This window comes from Phalacrocorax aristotelis, chromosome 1, assembly GCF_949628215.1.
Source record: "Phalacrocorax aristotelis chromosome 1, bGulAri2.1, whole genome shotgun sequence".
NCBI classification, from domain to species: Eukaryota; Metazoa; Chordata; class Aves; order Suliformes; family Phalacrocoracidae; genus Phalacrocorax; species Phalacrocorax aristotelis.
Window position 1 is genome coordinate 1,067,608 of NC_134276.1, and position 18,998 is coordinate 1,086,605.

At 65.3% G+C, this 18,998-nt stretch overlaps 2 protein-coding genes across 2 annotated transcripts in view; both read right to left on the bottom strand.

Annotated features, from left to right (window-relative positions):
• Window positions 1-51: 51 nt before the first annotated feature.
• Window positions 52-5,720, bottom strand: PHOX2A (paired like homeobox 2A). Its single transcript, XM_075081886.1, has 3 exons — window positions 5,383-5,720; window positions 3,076-3,263; window positions 52-1,819 (listed from the first exon to the last, which is right to left on the bottom strand). The coding sequence occupies exons 1-3, from the start codon at window positions 5,600-5,602 to the stop codon at window positions 1,385-1,387; spliced, it is 843 nt and encodes a 280-aa protein (XP_074937987.1). The 5' UTR covers window positions 5,603-5,720; the 3' UTR covers window positions 52-1,384.
• A 5,196-nt stretch (window positions 5,721-10,916) lies between these two features.
• The window catches only part of CLPB (ClpB family mitochondrial disaggregase), an 86,527-nt gene continuing 78,445 nt past the window's right edge, over window positions 10,917-18,998 (bottom strand). The window contains 5 exon segments of the mRNA XM_075104298.1: window positions 10,917-11,773; window positions 12,658-12,762; window positions 13,238-13,357; window positions 14,135-14,208; window positions 17,229-17,385. Coding sequence (XP_074960399.1) covers window positions 11,522-11,773; window positions 12,658-12,762; window positions 13,238-13,357; window positions 14,135-14,208; window positions 17,229-17,385 — 708 coding nt within the window. The 3' untranslated portion in view covers window positions 10,917-11,521.

The following is an 18,998-nucleotide window of genomic DNA, read 5'->3' on the forward strand; positions in this document are numbered from 1 at the left end:
GGGTGGGGGGTGTTGCAGCAAGGGCAGGGATCCAGTGACATCTTCAATAAATTAAGTTTTATTTGGATTAGTGTCATTTGCAAACAGGGTCAATAAATTACAGAACGGTTAAAAACGACAACAAAAAAAAAACAACCCAGAAAGAAAAAAGGTGAAACCCAAACCCACCTCAGCCGGGACGGGGATGGGGGACCCTCAGTGGGGAGGGGAACGGGGACCCGCTGCTGCCGCTGCACAGACACACAGACAGGGACGCCAGCACGGCCACGCCGACGCTCACCGCGAAGCCCACCGGCATGGGCAGCACCGGCGAGTGGGTGCAAGGGGCCGAGCTGCACCCCGGGACCCCCCGGGACCCTCTGCGAGGTCACAGCCGAGCGGTGGTGTGCTGGGTGATGCCGGCTGCAGCCGCGCCAGCTCCGGCGGGAGCCTCCTTCCCGCTCCCAGCACGGTGGTGACGGCCAGCGAGGGGTCGCGGCTCCTTCAGGGGGGTCCCACAATCTGCTCGGGGGGGTCCATCCTGTGCCAGCCCCTCTCCGGGGGAGCTGCGGTGTCACCGGGGCGGCTCGGCCCTGGCACAGCAGGACGGTGACAGTTCCCGGTGCCTCGTCCCCGTTGGCAGCATCCGCAGCGTTGCCGGTGAGCGCAAAGCCCAGGTCTTGCGTTTGCCCCCCAAAATCCCATCGCACCCGGGGGGGGTGTCTCCTCCTCTCCAGGTCTGCCAGGCTGGGGTGCTGTTGTGGGTGGGGGCAAATCCATGTCCGCAGGTGGGACTGGGGCGGGGCATCACCCCCCTCCCCCATGCTGAGGGGTCTCTTGCTGCTGAATTCCCAGGCACTGCTCACTCCGCGGCCCCCAGAGCCCCCAACCCTAAAGTGCTTCCTCACCCCATGGAGGGGGGAGGGGTCTCCTGTGGGGGGGGCTGCCCAATGCTGGAGCATCCGCAGCACTGTGGGGAGCCCCGCGGCTGCCCTCACTCCTGGAGTGCACCAGGAGCCCCCCAAAAGCATGCTGGAGCAATGGCTACACCCAGACACACCAGCCGGGCCAGGGGGCTGCCGTCCCCCCCCTTTGCACCCCCGTGATCCTGCACCACCACGGTGTGGGCAGGAGCCAGTGGCAGGGGCTGCCCCGAGCTCTGGGTCCATCCCATCGGCGCAGGGTCTGGTCTGGAAGGGGGGGGGGGGGTCCCGTGGTCCCCCCCAGGGAGCAGCCTCTGGTGTGGGTGGCCAGGCAGGGATTTGGTGTGGGGGGGGTCCCCAGTCCATCTCTCTGCCGGAGCATCATTGCTGGGTCCGCGGTGGGAGTGTTGGGGTGGAGGGTGCGGGGCGGCGGTGGGGGGGCCGGGGGGGGTTCGGTGTGGCCGGATCCGGCGACCGGCGCATCAGAAGAGGTTTGTCTTGAGGGCGTTGGGCTTCCGATGGAAGGAGGAGAGGACGCCGGAGAAAGGTCCCGGCACGGCTTCGGCGGGCTGCCAAGCCTTCAGCAGGTCAGCGGCATTGGCGGTGCCGCTGCTGGTGCTCACGCCAGGCCAGATGGGTGCCTTGAGGGGCTGGGGGGGGTGGCCGGGTCCCATGGGTGGCCCCGCACTGGGGCTGGGGCTCAGGCTGCTGCCAGGGCTGCCGAGGCTGCCGGCGGCAGGCAGGGATGCCGTGCTGTCCGGTGTCGGGCTGCAGTTGGACTCCTTGGACTCGTCGTCTTCCGAGGAAGAGCGCGGTTCCGACTTCTTGCCGGTGGTGCCGGCTGCGGTGCCGGCGCCCTTGGCATTGGCCGCCCGCTCCTGCTTGCGGAATTTGGCTCGGCGGTTCTGGAACCAGACCTGGGGGGGGGGCATGGAGGGAATGGGAGGACCCTGCGCCACGATCCCCACGACTTTGGGGAACCCGTGGGGTGTGGACAGCTCTGCAGCCCCCCCCTCCCCCATGCCGGGGTGCTCGCCCTGGGGTGCCCCTCGCAGCGCCCCCAATCCCACGGGTGAAGCGTTTCCCACAGCACGGGGGGGTTGTGGAGGGGGGCGGGTGTCAATATATTTAAAACCAGCGACGGGCTTTGCGGTGTTGACGCCGGGCGCTGGCACTGCTGCGGTGCTGCGGCACGAGCACCGCGATGGCAGGGGGCTCTGCAGGGACACCTGGGCGGATGGGGAGGGGGCAGCCCTGTGGGTGCCCATCCTTGGGACCAGGACCCCCCCCAGCCCCATGGTTGCCCCATCCCTGGGGTCCCCCACAGTGCCCAAGAGCCCTGCAGTGCCTGGGCCCACGTGGTGGGGGGGGCAGGAGCTGCCCCAGACCACCCGTTTTCTACCCAAACCCAGAGGGGAGCTGGGGCTGAGGCTGGGTGGGGTCCCCTGCCCTGAGCCCTGTGCACCCCAGTGCTGTGGCATCCGGACTGGGGAGGCCGATGGACAGACCCCCTCCCACTGTGGGGTGTCACCCGCCCTTATTCTCCCCCGAGCAGTGTCCCCCTCTCCGGAGGGGTCACCCTGGCTGAGTCCCTCCGAGGGGCATCGTCCCACTGAGTGCCTCTCCCTGCAGCGAGACCAGGCACCCCGTGGGGACGGTGGTGCTGACAAAGTGGGGGGGTCTGCACCCACGGGGGGGGGGTCGGAACCCACGGGGGGGGGTCGGAACCCACAGAGGGGGCGCTGCACCACCACGGGGCTGGCGTCTGTCCCCCACCACCTTCACAAATCCGCCCGACCTCGAAGCGCTTGGGATTGCAATGAAGGTCACGGTGCTGCGGCGTCCCATCCCCTTGCCGCTGCAGTGACAGAGCCGGGTGCCGGGCCCCTCCCTGTCCCCCCCATCCCAGCCGATCCCCGGTCCCGGCCAGGGCGCCCAGAAAACACACGGATTCATCTGAGTCACGGTGGGGGGGATCCCTGCAGCGGGTCCCCGCTGCTCCCCCGCCACGACCCCAACGCAGGCAGCGAAGCGGCTGGGGCCTGGGCAGGCTCCCGGCCTGAGCCCGATGTCGGGGCGCAGCCACCTGCACCCCAGCTCCGGGTGTGGTGGCACCAGAGCCCCCCCGCCCCGCCATCGCCGGGCCCCCAGCCACGACCCGCCGGCAGCTCACCTGCACCCGGGCCTCGGTGAGGTCGATCTTGAGGGCCAGCTCCTCGCGGGTGTAGATGTCTGGGTAGTGCGTCTCGGCGAAGACCCTCTCCAGCTCCTTCAGCTGGGAGCTGGTGAACGTCGTCCGGATCCGCCGCTGCTTCCGCTTCTCATTGATGCCCGACGGGTCCGAGAAGAATTTGTAGGGCACTGGGGAGGAAGAGGATGGCATGAGCGGGGCTGGCCCTGTGGGCAGGGAGGGCAGGGGTGCACCGGGTTCGGTGTATTGGGCTGGGCAGGCAGGATGCACCGGGCAGGGCCCACACGGCAGGATGGACGGAGCAGGGCCACACTGGGAAGGCATGAACCAGGAAGGGATGAATCAGGCAGGGACACACCGGGCAGGGATGAACCGGGCAGGGATGAACCGGGCAGGGATGAACCGGGCAGGGACACACCGGGCAGGGACACAGCGGGCAGGGATACAGCGGGCAGGGATGCACCGGGCAGGGACACACTGGGCAGGGATGCACCGGGCAGGGACGCACCGGGCAGGGACACACTGGGCAGGGACACCAGGCAGGGACGCACCGGGCAGGGACGCACCGGGCAGGGACACACCGGGCAGGGACACACCGGGCAGGGACACCAGGCAGGGACGCACCAGGCAGGGACGCACCGGGCAGGGACACAGCGGGCAGGGACACGGCGGGCAGGGATGAACCGGGCAGGGACACACCGGGCAGGGACACACCGGGCAGGGACACGGCGGGCAGGGATGAACCGGGCAGGGACGCACTGGGCAGGGACGCACTGGGCAGGGACGCAGCGGGCAGGGACGCACCGGGCAGGGACAGAGCGGGCAGGGACGCACCGGGCAGGGACGCACCGGGCAGGGACACAGCGGGCAGGGACAGAGCGGGCAGGGACACCAGGCAGGGACGCACCGGGCAGGGACGCACCGGGCAGGGACACAGCGGGCAGGGATGAACCGGGCAGGGATGCACCGGGCAGGGACACAGCGGGCAGGGACAGAGCGGGCAGGGACACAGCGGGCAGGGATGAACCGGGCAGGGATGCACCGGGCAGGGACACAGCGGGCAGGGACAGAGCGGGCAGGGATGAACCGGGCAGGGATGCACCGGGCAGGGACACAGCGGGCAGGGACGCACCGGGCAGGGACACAGCGGGCAGGGACACAGCGGGCAGGGACGCAGGGCAGGGACGCACCGGGCAGGGACGCATCGGGCAGGGACGCATCGGGCAGGGACGCAGCGGGCAGGGACAGAGCGGGCAGGGATTAACCGGGCAGGGACGCACCGGGCAGGGACGCACCGGGCAGGGACACACCGGGCAGGGACGCGGGGCAGGGACGCACCGGGCAGGGACGCACCGGGCAGGGACACACCGGGCAGGGACGCGGGGCAGGGACGCACCGGGCAGGGACGCACCGGGCAGGGACGCGGGGCAGGGACGCACCGGGCAGGGCGGGCAGCACCCCCGGGCACGGCGGCGGCGGGGCTCGGGCGCTGCATCCCCGCGCCCCCCGGGTCCCTTCTCTCGTTGCCGCCGGCGCCCCCTCAGCGGGACGCGGGGCCGGGGCGGCGGGGGCGGGGGCGACGCGGTGCGGGACCTGGGCCGGGGCGGGTGGGGGGCGGTCGGTACCGTCCGACGGTCCCTTCGTTGTCGGCGCATCCGCGGGTAGCGCGTCCGCGGCGACAACGAAAGCGGAGCGGGGAGGGGGGGCCCGGCGGCAGCGACCCCCGCCCAGCCCCGCTCCGGGGCCGCCGCCGCTTCGGGGACCTAGGGAGCTCCGCGACCACCCACCGGGCGTCCGCGGTACGGGGGATCGGGGGCACCGGGCACCGGCCGTACCGAGCACCGGCGGTACCGGGGATCCAGGGCACCGAGCACTGGCGGTACCAGGAATCGATGGCTCCGGGCACCGCCGGCAGTTGTTCCCGATGGCATCGAGCCCTGACAGTACCGAGCACCGCCGGCACCGGGTATCTGCGATACCGATCACCGCCGGTACCGGGGCTCGAGGGCACCGGGAACCGGCGACACCGATCACCGGCGGTACCGGGGATGGAGGGCACGGAGCACCGGCCGTACTGAGCACCGACGGCAGTCGTTACCGGCGGCACCGGGCAGCGGGAGCCGATGGTCCACCGAGCACCGACGGCACCGAACACCGGCCGTACCGAGCACCGCCGGCCCGGGGCAGCGGCGGGTGGGGATGCTCTGCGCTCCCGACCAGCGGATGCTGGGGGTGGGTCGGGGGGTCCCCCCGGTGACAGTGGGGTCGGGGGGCCCCCGGGTCCGTTACCTGCCGAGTAGGGCGAGGGCTGGTGGTCGCGCAGGGCGCCCAGGGCGCAGCTGGCGGAGGCGAGGGGGGGGCAGGCGGGTCCGGCGCCGAAGCCCCCCCGCATGGGGCTGTACTGGAAGGAACCGGCCTGGCTGCAGGGGCTGAACTCGTAGGCGGACGCCTCCATGGCGGCCACGCAGGAATCGTAGGAGTTGAGGTAGGAGTAGTCCATGGCGAACATGGAGCGGTCCCGGCTGCCGCCCGCCCGTTACCGCCGCCGCCTGCCCGCCGGCCCCCGGCCCGCCCCCGCCATCCGCCGCCCCGGCCCGCCCCGGGCCGCCGCGCCCCGTAAATATACCGGCGGGGGGAGCGGCGGACAAAGGCTGCGCTCGCCGGGGGCTTTTGCATGACAATATCTCCCGGGGACGGCAGGAGCGGGAGGAGCCGCCCCCCACGCCCCCCCACCCCCACCCCTCCCCACCCGCCCTTAACCCTTCGTGGGAGCCGGCCGAGCCCCGCACCCCGCCGCCCCGCTCTGGTCCCGGCATCCCCGCACGTCGGGGGGCGGCGGGGAGCGACCCCTCTGCCCACCCCGCCCCCGCGGCGTACCGGGACTCGGCAGGCCCCCCCCGGAGCCAGCACCAGTGGCATCCTGCACCAGTCCCATTGCCATCCCCAGCCCCATTCCCAACTGCATTCTCCATCCCCGTCTCCGCCGCGCACCCATCCCTCCCTATAAACCCATCCCATGTCCATCCCATCCCACACAAGCCCCATCCCCAAGCCAACCCATTCCTTTCTGGTCCCATCCCATGCAATCCCCATCCCATCCCATCCCCAAGCCAAACTATTCCTTTCTGATCCCATCCCATCCACATCCTCATCCTAGCCCCATCCTCATTCCATCCCCTTCCCATCCCCATCCCCTCCCCAAACCACCCCTGATTATATCCTGTTGCATCCGAAAAGCCATCCTACCCCATCCCACCCATATCCCAGTTCCCATCCCCAGCCTATCCCATCCCATAACATACCCATCCCAAGCCCATCCCCATCCCAATCACCAAACCATCCCATATAATCCCATCCCACCCCAAACACCATTCCCATACCAATTCCCGTGCCCAAGCAATCCTCATCCCATCCAATCACTAGCTGCATCCGAGGCCACCCCATCACCACCCAATCCCTATTGCTGTCCCACCCCCGTCCTCACCTCCATTGCACCCCAATTCCATAACATCCCATCACACCCCATCCATTCTGCCACATCCCATCCCATCTCATAACATCCCCATCCAATCCCACCCCCATCCTCATCTTTATCCCATCCCATTACCATCCCTGCCCTATCTCATCCCATCCCATCCCCAAATGATCCCATCCGATCCCATGCCAAACCCTACCCCATCCACATCCATTTTATCCCATCCAATCATATCCCATCCAAGCAAAGTCCCCATTCCAATACATCCCATTTCCATTGTCATCCACTTTCCCTTCCCCATCCGAGCCCATCCAATTCCCATCCTACCCGATCCCAACCCCATCCCACCCCCTCAAATCCCTATACCATCCCCGTCCCATTCCCATCCTACCCCACCCCATCCCTTCCCATCCCATCCTCATCCCACCCCACCCCATCCCTTCCCATCCCATCCCCACTGCATCCCATCCCACCCCACCCCACCCCACCCCACCCCACCCCATCCCATCCCCATCCCATCCCATCCCGATTCCTGTCCCAATGTCATCCCCAGCCCAACCAATCGCATCCAATCCCATATCCATTCCCATCCTCATCCTATCCCATCACATCCCATCCCCATTGTCATCCCCTGTCCCATCCCATCTCATCCCATTCCCGTCTCATCCCATCACCGTCTCATCCCATCCAATCTCACCCCATTCCATCCCATCGCAGCCATTCCCAGCCTGGCCCCTCAGGACACCCACCCCTGCCCACTGCCCACGCTGGGGTGGGGGTGCCCCCATGGTGTTCCCCTGCACCCCCTGCAGATTCCCGTGGGAAGGGGCCCCCCCATCCCCTGGGGTCAGCCTCGAGTAGGGATGACAGGGGTCCCCTTCCCCAGGGTTGAGCATCCTCGGAGCCGGAAGGCAGCGGGGGCCCCCCAGCACCCCTGGGTGCACAACGGGGCATCCCGTGGGGCAGAGCCGATGCTCCCGCTCCCGGCCGGGCTCCCCTCACCGGGAAGAGCCCCAGCTGGCTCCGGGTGTCCCTGCTGCGCCGGGGGCCGTGTCCAGTCCTTGGCGTGGGACCCTGGGGGACCCCCCTGGGTGCTGGCAGGGGTCGGTGGGTGCTCCCCACCCGCACCCACCCCAGCTGCGCCGGCCGAGCGGGCAGGTTGCTAAACAAGTTAATTAGATCACGGAGCTGGCGGCTGGCGGCGGAGCGAGCGCCCCGGCTGTCAGGCTGCGGGAGTTGTGAAAAAGTTAATTCAATTAAGTTTTCCCTCTAAACTAATTAGGCAGCAATCTGCCACGCAAGGAGCTGCTACGAGCGCTACCCAGAGCCAGGGGCAGGACGGGGCGGGGGGAGCGAGGAGGATGAGGGGGATGAAGGGGGAGAGGGGAGGGAGGAGGATGAGGAGCGGGGGGAGCCTGGCCAGGGGTGGTGGGCAGCGCCCCCCGTGTCCCTGCACCTCCTGTGGGAGCTGGGATGCAGATGCGGGTGATACCGCCTGTTTTCGGTGGGTGCTGGCAGCAGGGGCACGCAGTTGTGCCCGGCGTCGCCCCATGGGGTGGGGGCGTGGGCTGACTCCCCCCAAAATGGGTGCCAGAGACAGCAGGGAGGGCTGGGCATGGTGCAGGAGTGAGGACAGGGACCCCCATCCCTCCCTCCCGCTGGGCTCTGGGGGGATCTCCGTGACCCAACTGCTCAGGTGGGATTGGGTCCCTCTGGAGAAGGGGGGGGGCTGATGAGACCCCCTTCTGACGGGACCCCCTCCCATGGGACCCCTCAGACGGGTCCCCCTTTGCCACAGCTCGAGTCCCAGCTTTGCTGGGGTCGTTGATCAGGCGCAGCCCCTGCCACACGATGCGCCCGACGGCAGCACCCACGGCATCGTCCCGCGCCCCGTCCAGGCTGCGTCACCCCACGGGGACCCCCGTGCTGCAGCCAGGACCCCCCCGCCAGGTCCCGGCCCCGCTGCCGTCAGGGCGGCTGGTCCCGCATCACGCACGGCCCAGCGGTGCCAGAGGCCTCCGGCCGCCGCCGCCGCTTTGTTCCCGGTGACAAAGCCCCGAGCCGGGGCCGCACCGAGGCCCCTCCGCTGGCTGGAGCTCGCCTGCCCCTAATCGAATTAGGAGCCCGGCACGGGGCTGAAGGCTGGCGGTAATTGAATTTCCCCCGTCACAGCCTGATGTTTCTCCCCTCCAGATCCTGCCTCCCGTTTATTGTTCCCGGCCCGGCTGCGGTGGCACATTTATTTGATCTGTCAGAGGGAGCCCTTTCACCCGCTGCTGTTTGCTCAGAGGACGCCGGTGCCGCGCCTCCAGCACAATTAAAAACAAATAAAACGATCCGGGAAGGGCCCCGTGTGCCCCCAAGTGCTGCCCCGGCCGGGACGCTGCTGCCGAAGTGGCCCTCGTGGCTGCGCTCCCTGGGGACCTGGCATGGCATGGCATGGCACGGCACGGCACGGCACGGCACACCTGGCCATGGGCTTCCTGCTCTCCCTGAGTCCCAACCAGCAGCTCCAGGCAGGGATGGGGCCCCTTCCCGCTGCCGTGCAGGAGAACCCACGAGAGCCCCGGTGTCGGGTGCCCGGGGCCCGGCGGTGTCGGCGTGGGGGTGCCGGTGTGGCGGCACGTGGGTGCTGGAGTGGGTCGGGCATGTGGGGCGCGGAGGGAGCTGCTCCCTGGGGGGTGCAAGGAGGGAATCTGGCTTCATCCCTGGGGTTGGCCTCAGCGTCCCGCAGCACATCTGTGCACACCCCGGCACAGCACGCTCGGCTCTGCTCCCCACCATCACCCACTTTTCAGACCCATATCTTGCAGCCCCCCCAGGTTTCGGGGCCTGGCTGGCACCTGGGGGGGCCCCAGGGACCCCAGCTTTGCCCACTGGCTCCGTGGTGCCGGCCCTGTGCTGCCCGTCCTGCAGCGGGCTGGCGCGGTGCCGCACTGCGGCCGGAGGGAGCCGAGCCCCCCGTGCCCGTGCAGAGCGTGGGGCCAGCATCGCATTGCAGGAGGCGACAGCAGGTTTGGGGATGCCACTCGCTCTCCTGTGAAGTGTCCTGGTGTTTTTGCGAACCCCCTCCCCAAGCCCTGACCCCAAGCCCCTGCACCCCAAGGTGTGGGTAATTCCCCGGCTGCCGGCGAGCTCCCCTTCCCGCCCGCCAGGTTGGAGTCAGCCACCCCACCACGGCGGCGGCTGAAGCTCCTCCTGCTCCTCCACCTGGAGCAAATCTGAGTTTGAGGGTGCGGAAAAGCCCAGTGAAGCTCCAAAGCCCTTTCAGGGGCGGAGAAGCCCGCTCTGGCCGCTCGGCCGTCCCCTTGCTGGTCATCTTGAGGCCAAATCCTGCTGCCGGAGACCCCCGTCCCCAGCCAGCCGGATCCCCGGGCACTGACAGCCCCCATGTCTCAGCGCCCGGGTGGGAAGAGGCTCACCCTCTCCTGCTCCATCACCCACCCACGGCCAGCCCGGAGCTGCCCGGGCAGCGGACGGGGGCTGAGAGGAGCAGGGTGCCCATGGAGCACCAGCTCGGGCCATGCCCAAGGTGGGGTGGCTCTGTTTTGGCAGAGATTTCCCCCTTGCCCAGTCGGTACCCACCACGGGAACACCTCATCCCACGTACCCAGGACTCCACGCCGGGTCCCTCGCCCCCCGAAATCGCTCCTACCACTGAGCCCCATGTTCCCCCGAGCCCTGGCGAGGCTCGGAGCTGGGTGTGCGGGGGAAGCTGGAGAAACTGGGGGGGGGATTTTCCCCCATCTGCCCCATCAGCCCCGCAGGGACGTGCTGGGCAGTGCTTCCCCACGCTGTGGGAACCCTCCACCGCAGAGAGGATGCACCCCAAAACTGCTCTCAGGGGAGACCCTCACCCCTGGAGCCCTCCACGCTGGCAGGACCCGGGAGGAGTGACTGGGGGGGCGGGGTGTCAGCCCTCAGCCCCCAGCCCCACTCCAGCCCTGGGGACCCGCAGACAGGGCTGGTGGCAGGATCGGTCCCCGCCGAGCTCACGGGGACGGTCGGTCTGCAAAGCCCAGCGTGGGGGAGTGAAGACTCCTGCCTACAAACACCCAGGAATAATCCAGTGCTGCCCAGTGAGAGGCACTGGAATTTGTCCGGGCCGGGGACCTTTGCTCCAGCTCTGGCACCGGGGACAACCCGCGCAGCCAAGCGAAGCCCGAGATACTAAATATTTCCCAGAAGCAGGTCAGACAAAAAGCAGCGGGGAGGATTTAGTGAGGGGGGTTTGCACTGGGACGTCGCCTGGGACGGGGAGATGTCGGAGCCCCCCGGGGACGCGTCCTGCCCGCGGCAACCCCCGCCGCCGCTCTACCCGCCCTGCAGGGCCGGAGGCAGAAGGCCGTATGTGCACACCGTGTTTATTGCAATAAATAGAGAAAAGCGGGCAAAATACAGAGGCAGAATGCCTGGTGGTTTTTAAAATCAAGCTGTCACACTCTCGGTCCTGTCCCACCACCTTCCAGCCGCAGCCCAACCCAGTAAACCCAGCCTGGGCAGCGAGCCTCCTCTGCAGGGAATGACAAATCCTACCCGCGCCGGACACCCCAGCTCCCGTACGGTCTGAAATCTGCTTTCCCCTTTCTCAAAAAGCCCTCGTGCCAAGCGAAACCCCGCTCCCCTCCACCTGTACGTCCCCAAACGGCAGCGCAGCACCTCGCCGTGCAGCGCCCCGGCTCCGGAGCCCCCCGCGCCCACCCCAGAGCCCCAGAGCCAGCAGCCGTGGGCTGATGGGGCAGCCCCTGCGCGCCCATGCCTGGCCGCGGCTGCAGCGGAGGTGGCAGGAGCAGGGTTTTGCTCCCCCCCCGTCCCGCCTGCTGCCCGCCCTCACCGACGTGGCCACATCGCACACTCCGAGTCTCACGGTATTTTATTGCCAAGCGCCGCTGCCTGCGGCGTCGCGCAGGCAGCCGCTGGGGCAGAGCGTGCTCCGGCAGTGCTCCTCGCTGCCTACAAGAAGTAAGCGATGTTTTCTGGGTTCAGAGGCGCTTGGATGTCCAGTTTTCGGGATTTGCTGTCTTTCTCCACTATCTCCAACCGCAGGGTCGGCATCTTTGTTTTCTCCGCTCCAGGGGAAGAGCTCTCCTTGGTTTTCAACAGTTGCTTGTCCGAGTCTTCCACCGTGATCCTCAGGGTGCAGCCCCTCGGCAGCAGGTCCTGCTCGTAGGCAGCTGCCAGCTGGTTCACAACGCGCCGCTCGACCTGAGGGAGAAGCAGCAGCTCCTGTCAGAAACGCCCTGCAGGCAGCCTCCCGGGGAGCCGGGCCGCTCTCCTTCCCACCCTCCGTCCCCGAATCTCCTGCTCGTCCTAATTATAGAATCACAGAATCATTAAGGTTGGAAAAGACCTCGCGGATCATCAAGGCCAGCCCCCAACCCAACACCCCCAGGCCTCCTAAACCATGGCCCCAAGTCCCACGGCTACACGGTGGTTGAACCCCCCCAGGCACGGTGACTCCCCCACCTCCCTGGGCAGCCTGTGCCAGGGCCTGACCGCTCTGGCAGGGAAGGCATTTTCCCTCACATCCAACCTAACCCTCCCCTGACGCAGCTTGAGGCCGTTCCCTCTCGCCCTGTCCCTGGTGACTTGGGAGCAGAGACCAGCCCCCCCCTCACTCCAGCCCCTCTCAGGCAGCTGCAGAGAGCGAGAAGGGCTCCCCTCAGCCCCCCCTTCTCCAGGCTAAACCCCCCCAGCTCCCCCAGCCGCCCCCCAGCACACTTGTGCTCCAGACCCTGCCCCAGCCCCGCTGCCCTTCTCTGGACACGCTCCAGCCCCTCCAGGGCCTTCTTGTCCCGAGGGGCCCAAACCTGAGCCCAGCATTCGAGGTGGGGCCTCCCCAGGGCCGAGCACAGGGGCCCCATCCCTGCCCGGCTCCTGCTGGCCACACCAGTGCTGGACACGCTGTTCCTGACACCTATTCCCCGTCCCTTTCTGGAGTGTACTGGTTGTGACATTTCCCCCCACAGACCATGAACATCTCCTCTCAGGAGCCGGGGGGACCCTCTTCTGCGGGTCAGACCCCTCCTGACTCCCGCCGCGCAGAGCCGGGCTGGAGGTGATGCCCTGGGCTTCGTCCTCGGCTTTACCTCGTGTTTGATCGAGCGGGCACCGTAGTGCAAGTTGTAGCCGTCAGCCAGCACGTCCATGACCTCCCTGTCCCAGAGCAGGGTGATGTTGTGCCTCGCCTTGGCCTGCCGGGTGAGGAAGAGGAAGAGTTACTGATGCCTTTGAGCAACCCTGGCACCACAATCCTTGAGCAGCGGGGACCCCACGGGCAGCACGGTGGGGTGCGAGCGTCCCCAGGCCAAGGAAGAAAGGGCAGCGAGAGCTCCACCAGGCCAGAGCCACCCAAGCGAGTGGTCCCCTCGTTCCTATTTACCCCCCACGGGGAGCTCAGATGAGCAAAGACCAACTAGACAAATAATGTCTCTGAATGTGGCCTGAAGCTCGACCCTGCCCCAACGCAGGCGGAACCATCCCCCACCGTCCCGAGAGGTCCCTCCCGACCCGAGTAGGGTCCCCTCCTGTTGAACAGCGCCGAAGACTGTGGTAAAGGTGTACCATCGCTCTGCTTCCCCATCAGGAGGATGAAGGCTTAGGCAGGGATTTCCTCCTGCTCGTGCACCTCCTGAGAAGTTGCTTCTGAAGCCATGGATGGTTTTTTACCTTTTTGGCCCAAAAATTCAGCTCCTTGTTGACAAGCTGGATGAGCTCCGAGTGGCAAAAAGGGAGAAAATAGACGATCTCATTGATCCTCCCCAGGAACTCGTCTCGTCTGAAGTGGGCCTGCGGGGACAAGGGGCGAAGGTCAGCGGGGACAGCGCTGGTGACGCCGGCAGGGGCAGTGGCTGGAGCTGCCCGGGGATCGCCTCCACCTCCGGCCGCTCACGCGCCCGCGTCGCCAGGCCCCGGCAGCCATCCCACCCCGCGCCACGGAGCTGGAAATCCCTGCTGCCAGATCTCGGGTCGTCGGGGGTACCTCTCAGCGTGGCTTACAGGAGGAATTAATTCTTCTGGAGGTGGCAAGAGGAACTAGAAACGGATCTCTCCTGCGGTGTAAGCCCAGCTCCGGCCTCTTCCCTCCTGCCCCAGCCCCCTACAGTGACACCCCTCGCTGCTCCCGGCTCTCCCGGTTCCGAGGCTCCGACCTGAGCCTCCTGCCAGGAGGTCAAATTCTTGGTGTCTGTAGGAGCTGCCAGGCGAGCAGTGCCCCGAAGTGCTTCAGAAACGTCTTAATGTCGTTGGGATGCGGCGCTGCGGTCGGGCTTCCCCAGCCCCTCTGCAGCCGTGCAGGAGCTGAGCTGAGAACCCCCAAACCCCACCGCAGCACCTCCCACGCCACGTCCCCCTTCTTGTCTCCGTTGTTGCTCTAATATAAGAGCGCATGGAGTCAATGAGATGCTGTTATTTATTTCCGTGGGTTCTGACCTTACTTTTTAATGGCTAAAAACTAAAACATGATGTCGTGCCACTTATCTCACAGCTGGGAGACAGCTGGGTGCGGAACACGGATATGACTCAGTGACCAAAAAACACAAGCCATGAAAAAAAAATCATCTGTACCTTCAAGATGGGGCGAATAACCTTTTCCTTGAACTGCTTGGAGATGGTTATCTTGTCGGTCATCTGGACATCCTCTGAAAGACAGGAGGACACGGGGTGGGTAAGGAGGGACACGGGCTTCCCGTCTGCCTGGCTCCTGGAGCATTGGTGAGCAAAGCAGCGTGACACGGAGCCGGAGGCCGGGCAGGGGGGGGCGAGGTGGGGGTCCAGAACAGACCCGGAACCTCCCCACGTGCCAGCAACCATACTTGGTTTGGTCGTGGGGTGTCGTGGCGCTTGACACTCCGGACACCGGCTCTGGGTGACCCACGGCTGCCCCCCGTGCACGTCGGGCGCCCGAGGAGAGCACCCCACGCTGACGTGTTTCACTTGCGTGGCTGCAGAGCTCCGGCTCTGCCCCCGCTCTTTGCCCTGCGCCCCCAGGAGCTGCCGCCCGGAGGATCCAGACAGCCGGAGTCCTCAGTGGGCCTCCACAGCCCCCCGCCGGCGGCTGGGCTCGGGGAGCCCGTGCCGGTTACAGGATGCACAGAGCACACCGTCGCCCGGGGCCGCTCTGCGTGGGCTCCCGGCGCTCTGCCGGGCACAGGAACGGCCCTCGGTCCCCTTGGCAAAGAGCAAAACCCCCCGTTCAGACTGTTTGCGGCACAGCTCTGGCCGGAGTCTACTTCCCTCCGCCGACTGCAGATGGAGCCAGGGTCTGGCTGGCTCCCGGATCCCTGCTCTGAATCCGACGGACGGCTCAAGCGCAGGGTTTGCCTCTCTGCCGCCCAAATTCACTTTTCTCTTTGTCTTTACCGCCTCATTGCTTCCTCCGTCTTCACTCATTTAACTCCACACGCTATTTAACGCAGGGATGCTCGGAGGGAGATCCCTCGCACCCAAGGCGCTCTGGATAGGGTCCCGACACGCAGGGCGGTGGGGACAGACCCACGCTGGGCGCTGGGTGCCCGGTGCGGGGTGCTGGGAGCCTTTCCCAGCTTTGCAGCCTCGACGAGGATCGCTGCACCCCCAGCGGCCGCAGCAGGGGCTCTCAGGCTCCGCGGGACCACCCCCAATCCTGGCATGCAGCTAAGCGGTGCTGCGCGCTCTGCGATCGCCCCTTCTCCTTCCCCCGCAGCAGAGACGGGCACGCTGGCACTCGGGGGCATCCTGGGTGGGGAGTCTGCAGCACAGCGCGCGGGGGGTGCACCGCGCAGCCCGCCCACGCGGCCTAAACGGAGTCGGGGGTCTGTGGTGATAAGGATTTGGCCCGTTTCACTCTTCTGCTTTCTGCTAAAAGACACCAAGGAGTTTTTTCAATAGGTAACATGAAATGGCATGGCATTCTGGAAGGGGAGAGCTGGAGAAGGCAGCGGAGACAGAGCTGCCCCCAGCATTCAGGTTTGCCACCTGTAACATCTGCTGCTCCCACTCGCAGACGCAGAGATGCTGCGGAAGCAGCTCCTTCCCTCTATCTTTCCATTTATCTGCCCACCCCGGCATTTGCGCTGACCTGGCCACTGCCTTCGAGAGGATCTCCAAGCCAAGAACCCAGCAAATTGCAAGGAGCTCCACGAAACTCAATTGAGGGCAGGCTTCTGAGCCGAAATGCATTTTCCGGCTACGCTCTCTCGCCGCCGTTCGCTCACTGCAGCTGTCTGCCGTACAGCTCTAGAAATTAAAATTCAATGCTTTCCTCATTTAGCAGAAAAGCGCTTGGCATTTTAAAATGTTATTCTTGAAAGTTCAGTTGCAGGCATGCTTTGTCCTTTACCTAGTTTGACTGAAGTTTAAAGATTCTGAATTAAGCCAGCTTTGGCATCTGCTTCTCAAAATAAAAAGGAAGAGACAGTGAGAAAGAAGCTGGAAAATACATTTGATGCCAAAACCCAGCATCTTTCCTGCTCCCTTCGAGGGCTGTGGTTCCCGGGCACCCCGGCAGCGCACACCTGAGCTGCTCCGGGCACTTCCACCGGCGAGCAGAGCTCTCGAGACCGACCTTTAGGCAACACGGTGTGTCCGTGACGGCACAGGCTGCTAGATACCCTACAGAAGTCACATGGCCAGATATTTAAGACCATAAAAGGGTCTTAAAAACCCCCAACTGATGAGTTTTTCAAAACTGGTGAGAAAACAAGGGTTGCAGCCGTCGTTCGTGGCTGCCTGGTTATCCCCAGGCACGGCAGCACGCGACGGAGATGGCCTTTTCCCCGTCCTCCCTGTGCCAGCGTCCGTGCGCACAAACCGCTGCGCACCTTAGAGCTGGAGGGGACGGCCCCTGGTGCAGGGATCGCCGTCTGTCCGTCCGTCCACCCGTGGCACAGCAGAGAAGGAGTTATCACCAACCGGCTGGTGAAGGCGGTGGAGGGTTGCACGTATTGTTTAATTCAAACCCCGGAGGCTGCCCTTACCCTGCTCGGTTCTGCTTTGATTGCCTCATTAATTTTTGGAAAATTCCCTAAGGACCCCGATGTGGGGGTCCAGGGCTCCCATGCCAAGGCGAAGTAAGATTGATGAAGCTCCAGTTTTTTTTGGAAGGACTGCGAGGAAACAACACCCTTGCTCTTTTTTGCGCGCTCCTGTACCAGCCCCAGACTTTTCTAGGAAGCATTTGGAAGGGCCCCGAAAGAATGAAAAGGGTGAGGAGATAAAGGGAAGAGAGCATGGGATGAGGGGGGCTGACAGCTGGGATGTAAAGCCTCCTCCAAAGAGAGAGCGCAAGGACGTCATCCGGAATAATGCGGATTTCAGAACAGGGTGAGCCCAAAGCAGAGACCGATGGAGATCGGGGCGTGGGACTTCCCAGCAACAGGTCACCCAAGCAGGCAAAAGCACGGCTTCCCAAGCACACCCCCTGAAGATGGGGCAGCCGCCTTCCCTCCTGGCCGGGGAGCGTCCCCGAGGCTTGCCCGAAAGCCGTGGCGCCTGAGGACGGCTCGGTGCGGCCCCGCGGCAGGGGCGAGCAGCCGAGAGGCGACTGCGGAAGGGTGCGGGTGCTCCTCCCCTGCCAGAGGGGCGGCTGAGCTGGCGTCAGACGAAACGAGAGGGGACTGCCGCGTTAGGGGGGGCGGCAGATGCTTTAGGAATTTGGGTTACAACATTGAAAGACCGGTACCTAAGTTTTCTGCGATCCTTTTCTTGCTCATCTCCATGGCCTCTTGTCGGAGCTGCAGAGCGTGCTGGGCGATCTCGTCGCTTGCCACGTTGGAGGTCATGATAAAGATGGCATCCTTGCAGTCGATGGTTTTCCCCTTCCCGTCCGTCAGCCTGCCCTGCAACACAAGCAACATGAGCAGGACATCGCCAAAATGCAAGGCGAAGGGACACGGGGCCCATTTTTCCCCCGGAGCCGATTTATTTTTGCAGGGATGCCCGAGGATACAGGCAGGAAGGAGGCAGGGCTGAGCTGCAGAGGCTGAAGAAGTCCCCACCTCCCCGAGGAAGGGCAGTAACTTGCCCTGCACACAGCCCCAAGCACACTCGGTGGAAGGCCTGGGTTCCACGCAGGGCAGGTGGGCTGGGGCAGGCCCTGTGGCCGCCCATACGTAACTCAGCCACCTTTGACCCTCTGCCTGCCTCCCTGCTGCACCTTCGGGTCTGGCACACGAGCTCGGGTGAACCCCACGAGTGCAGGTGAAGTCGTCGTCACTCGTGCCTCTGTGCCACCCCTCTAAGAGAGGCTGTTGCCCCATAGGGAGGCTGGGAGGACTCTCAGAGCGATCCAGGCTCTTGGCTCAGCCCTGCCCATGGCTGTGGTTTAGGCTGGGACGCTGGCCTCCGTGCTGGAGTGGCTGAGACCCGAGCTGTTCCCCCCCGCGGGCTCTTTTTGGGGGCAGCGTGGGCAGCTGCAGGCATGGGTGCCCAGATGTTCACCAAAGCCTCCCAAACGAGCCCGTTCAAAGCTCCCTGTGGCACCGGGGCCGTCCGGGAGGGCTCAGAGGGGGCTTTGTGGCGGTCTGAAAGTGCCGCAGGGAAGCACAGGCTGCTGGCAGCCTCACCGAAAATAAGCAAAGCCGAAATAACCTTGCAGGAATAAGCGGGTTATGGCTATAATGGAGTGAACTCAGCAACGGAGGGGCCGTGACAGCAAGAGGCAACGGAGAGCATCCCTCATGCCGGCAGGATCGCCCGGCAAACCAAACCAGGGCAGCTCAGCACCGCGCTCGGTGCCGGGGGTGACCGCCTGCCGTGGCATCAACCCTCCTCCTACCCAACCAACGCAGGAACCCTTCAAAAGTACTAGTTCTCTTGATTAATAAGATAAAAAAGAGAGAAAAATAAGGAAAAAATAAGCGGCTCCCCAGGCAGTTTCTTTCCTCGATACGTCTCCAGCAGCAGATATCCAGCACAATGACACAAATCCTTGTTGGGTGCTTGAGATTAACATTTGGGTTATTGCCCTGTCAAGTGTGTGGTACAGGAATTGATTTCACATTTAGCTGCTGCTGCGATGATCTATGCAAGAAAAAATTGTGTTATTAATCCTTAAAAGAAAAATCAAAAAAACACCCCCAAAACCTCCCAGCGCATTGCTCTGGAGCTTGGTTGCCTCCGAGGACAGACCAGGACCTTAAAAACCAGCCGAAAAGCTTGCGTGCACCAGGCTGAGGGCTCAGGGGAAGGCGCAGAGCCCGGGGACACGCGTCTCTCCCTGGCCCCCACCAGCTCGTGCACGGGAGCCGCGGCTGCCCGACGCAGGTCCTACGCAGAGCATCCCCCCCAGAGCAGCAGAGGACCCCGAAGTCACGGACTTTGTGCTCCCTTCCTCGGACGGCGAGCGCCTGCTCCCCTGCAGGGTCGCCTACGTCGTGCGTGGAGGGGGGCGCCTGGGAGGAGTGCCGGGGAGCTGGTGGGCACGGACCTGCCTCCAGCATCGACAAAACTC

Coding starts and splice junctions, on each gene's coding strand:
- PHOX2A (XM_075081886.1), bottom strand. CDS start 5,602: ATGTTCGCCATGGACTACTCCTACCTCAACTCCTACGATTCCTGCGTG. Junction 3,264..5,382: donor GCCCTCGCCCTACTCGGCAG/GTAACGGACCCG, acceptor CTTCCTCCCCAG/TGCCCTACAAATTCTTCTCG. Junction 1,820..3,075: donor TCACCGAGGCCCGGGTGCAG/GTGAGCTGCCGG, acceptor CCCCCCCCCCAG/GTCTGGTTCCAGAACCGCCG.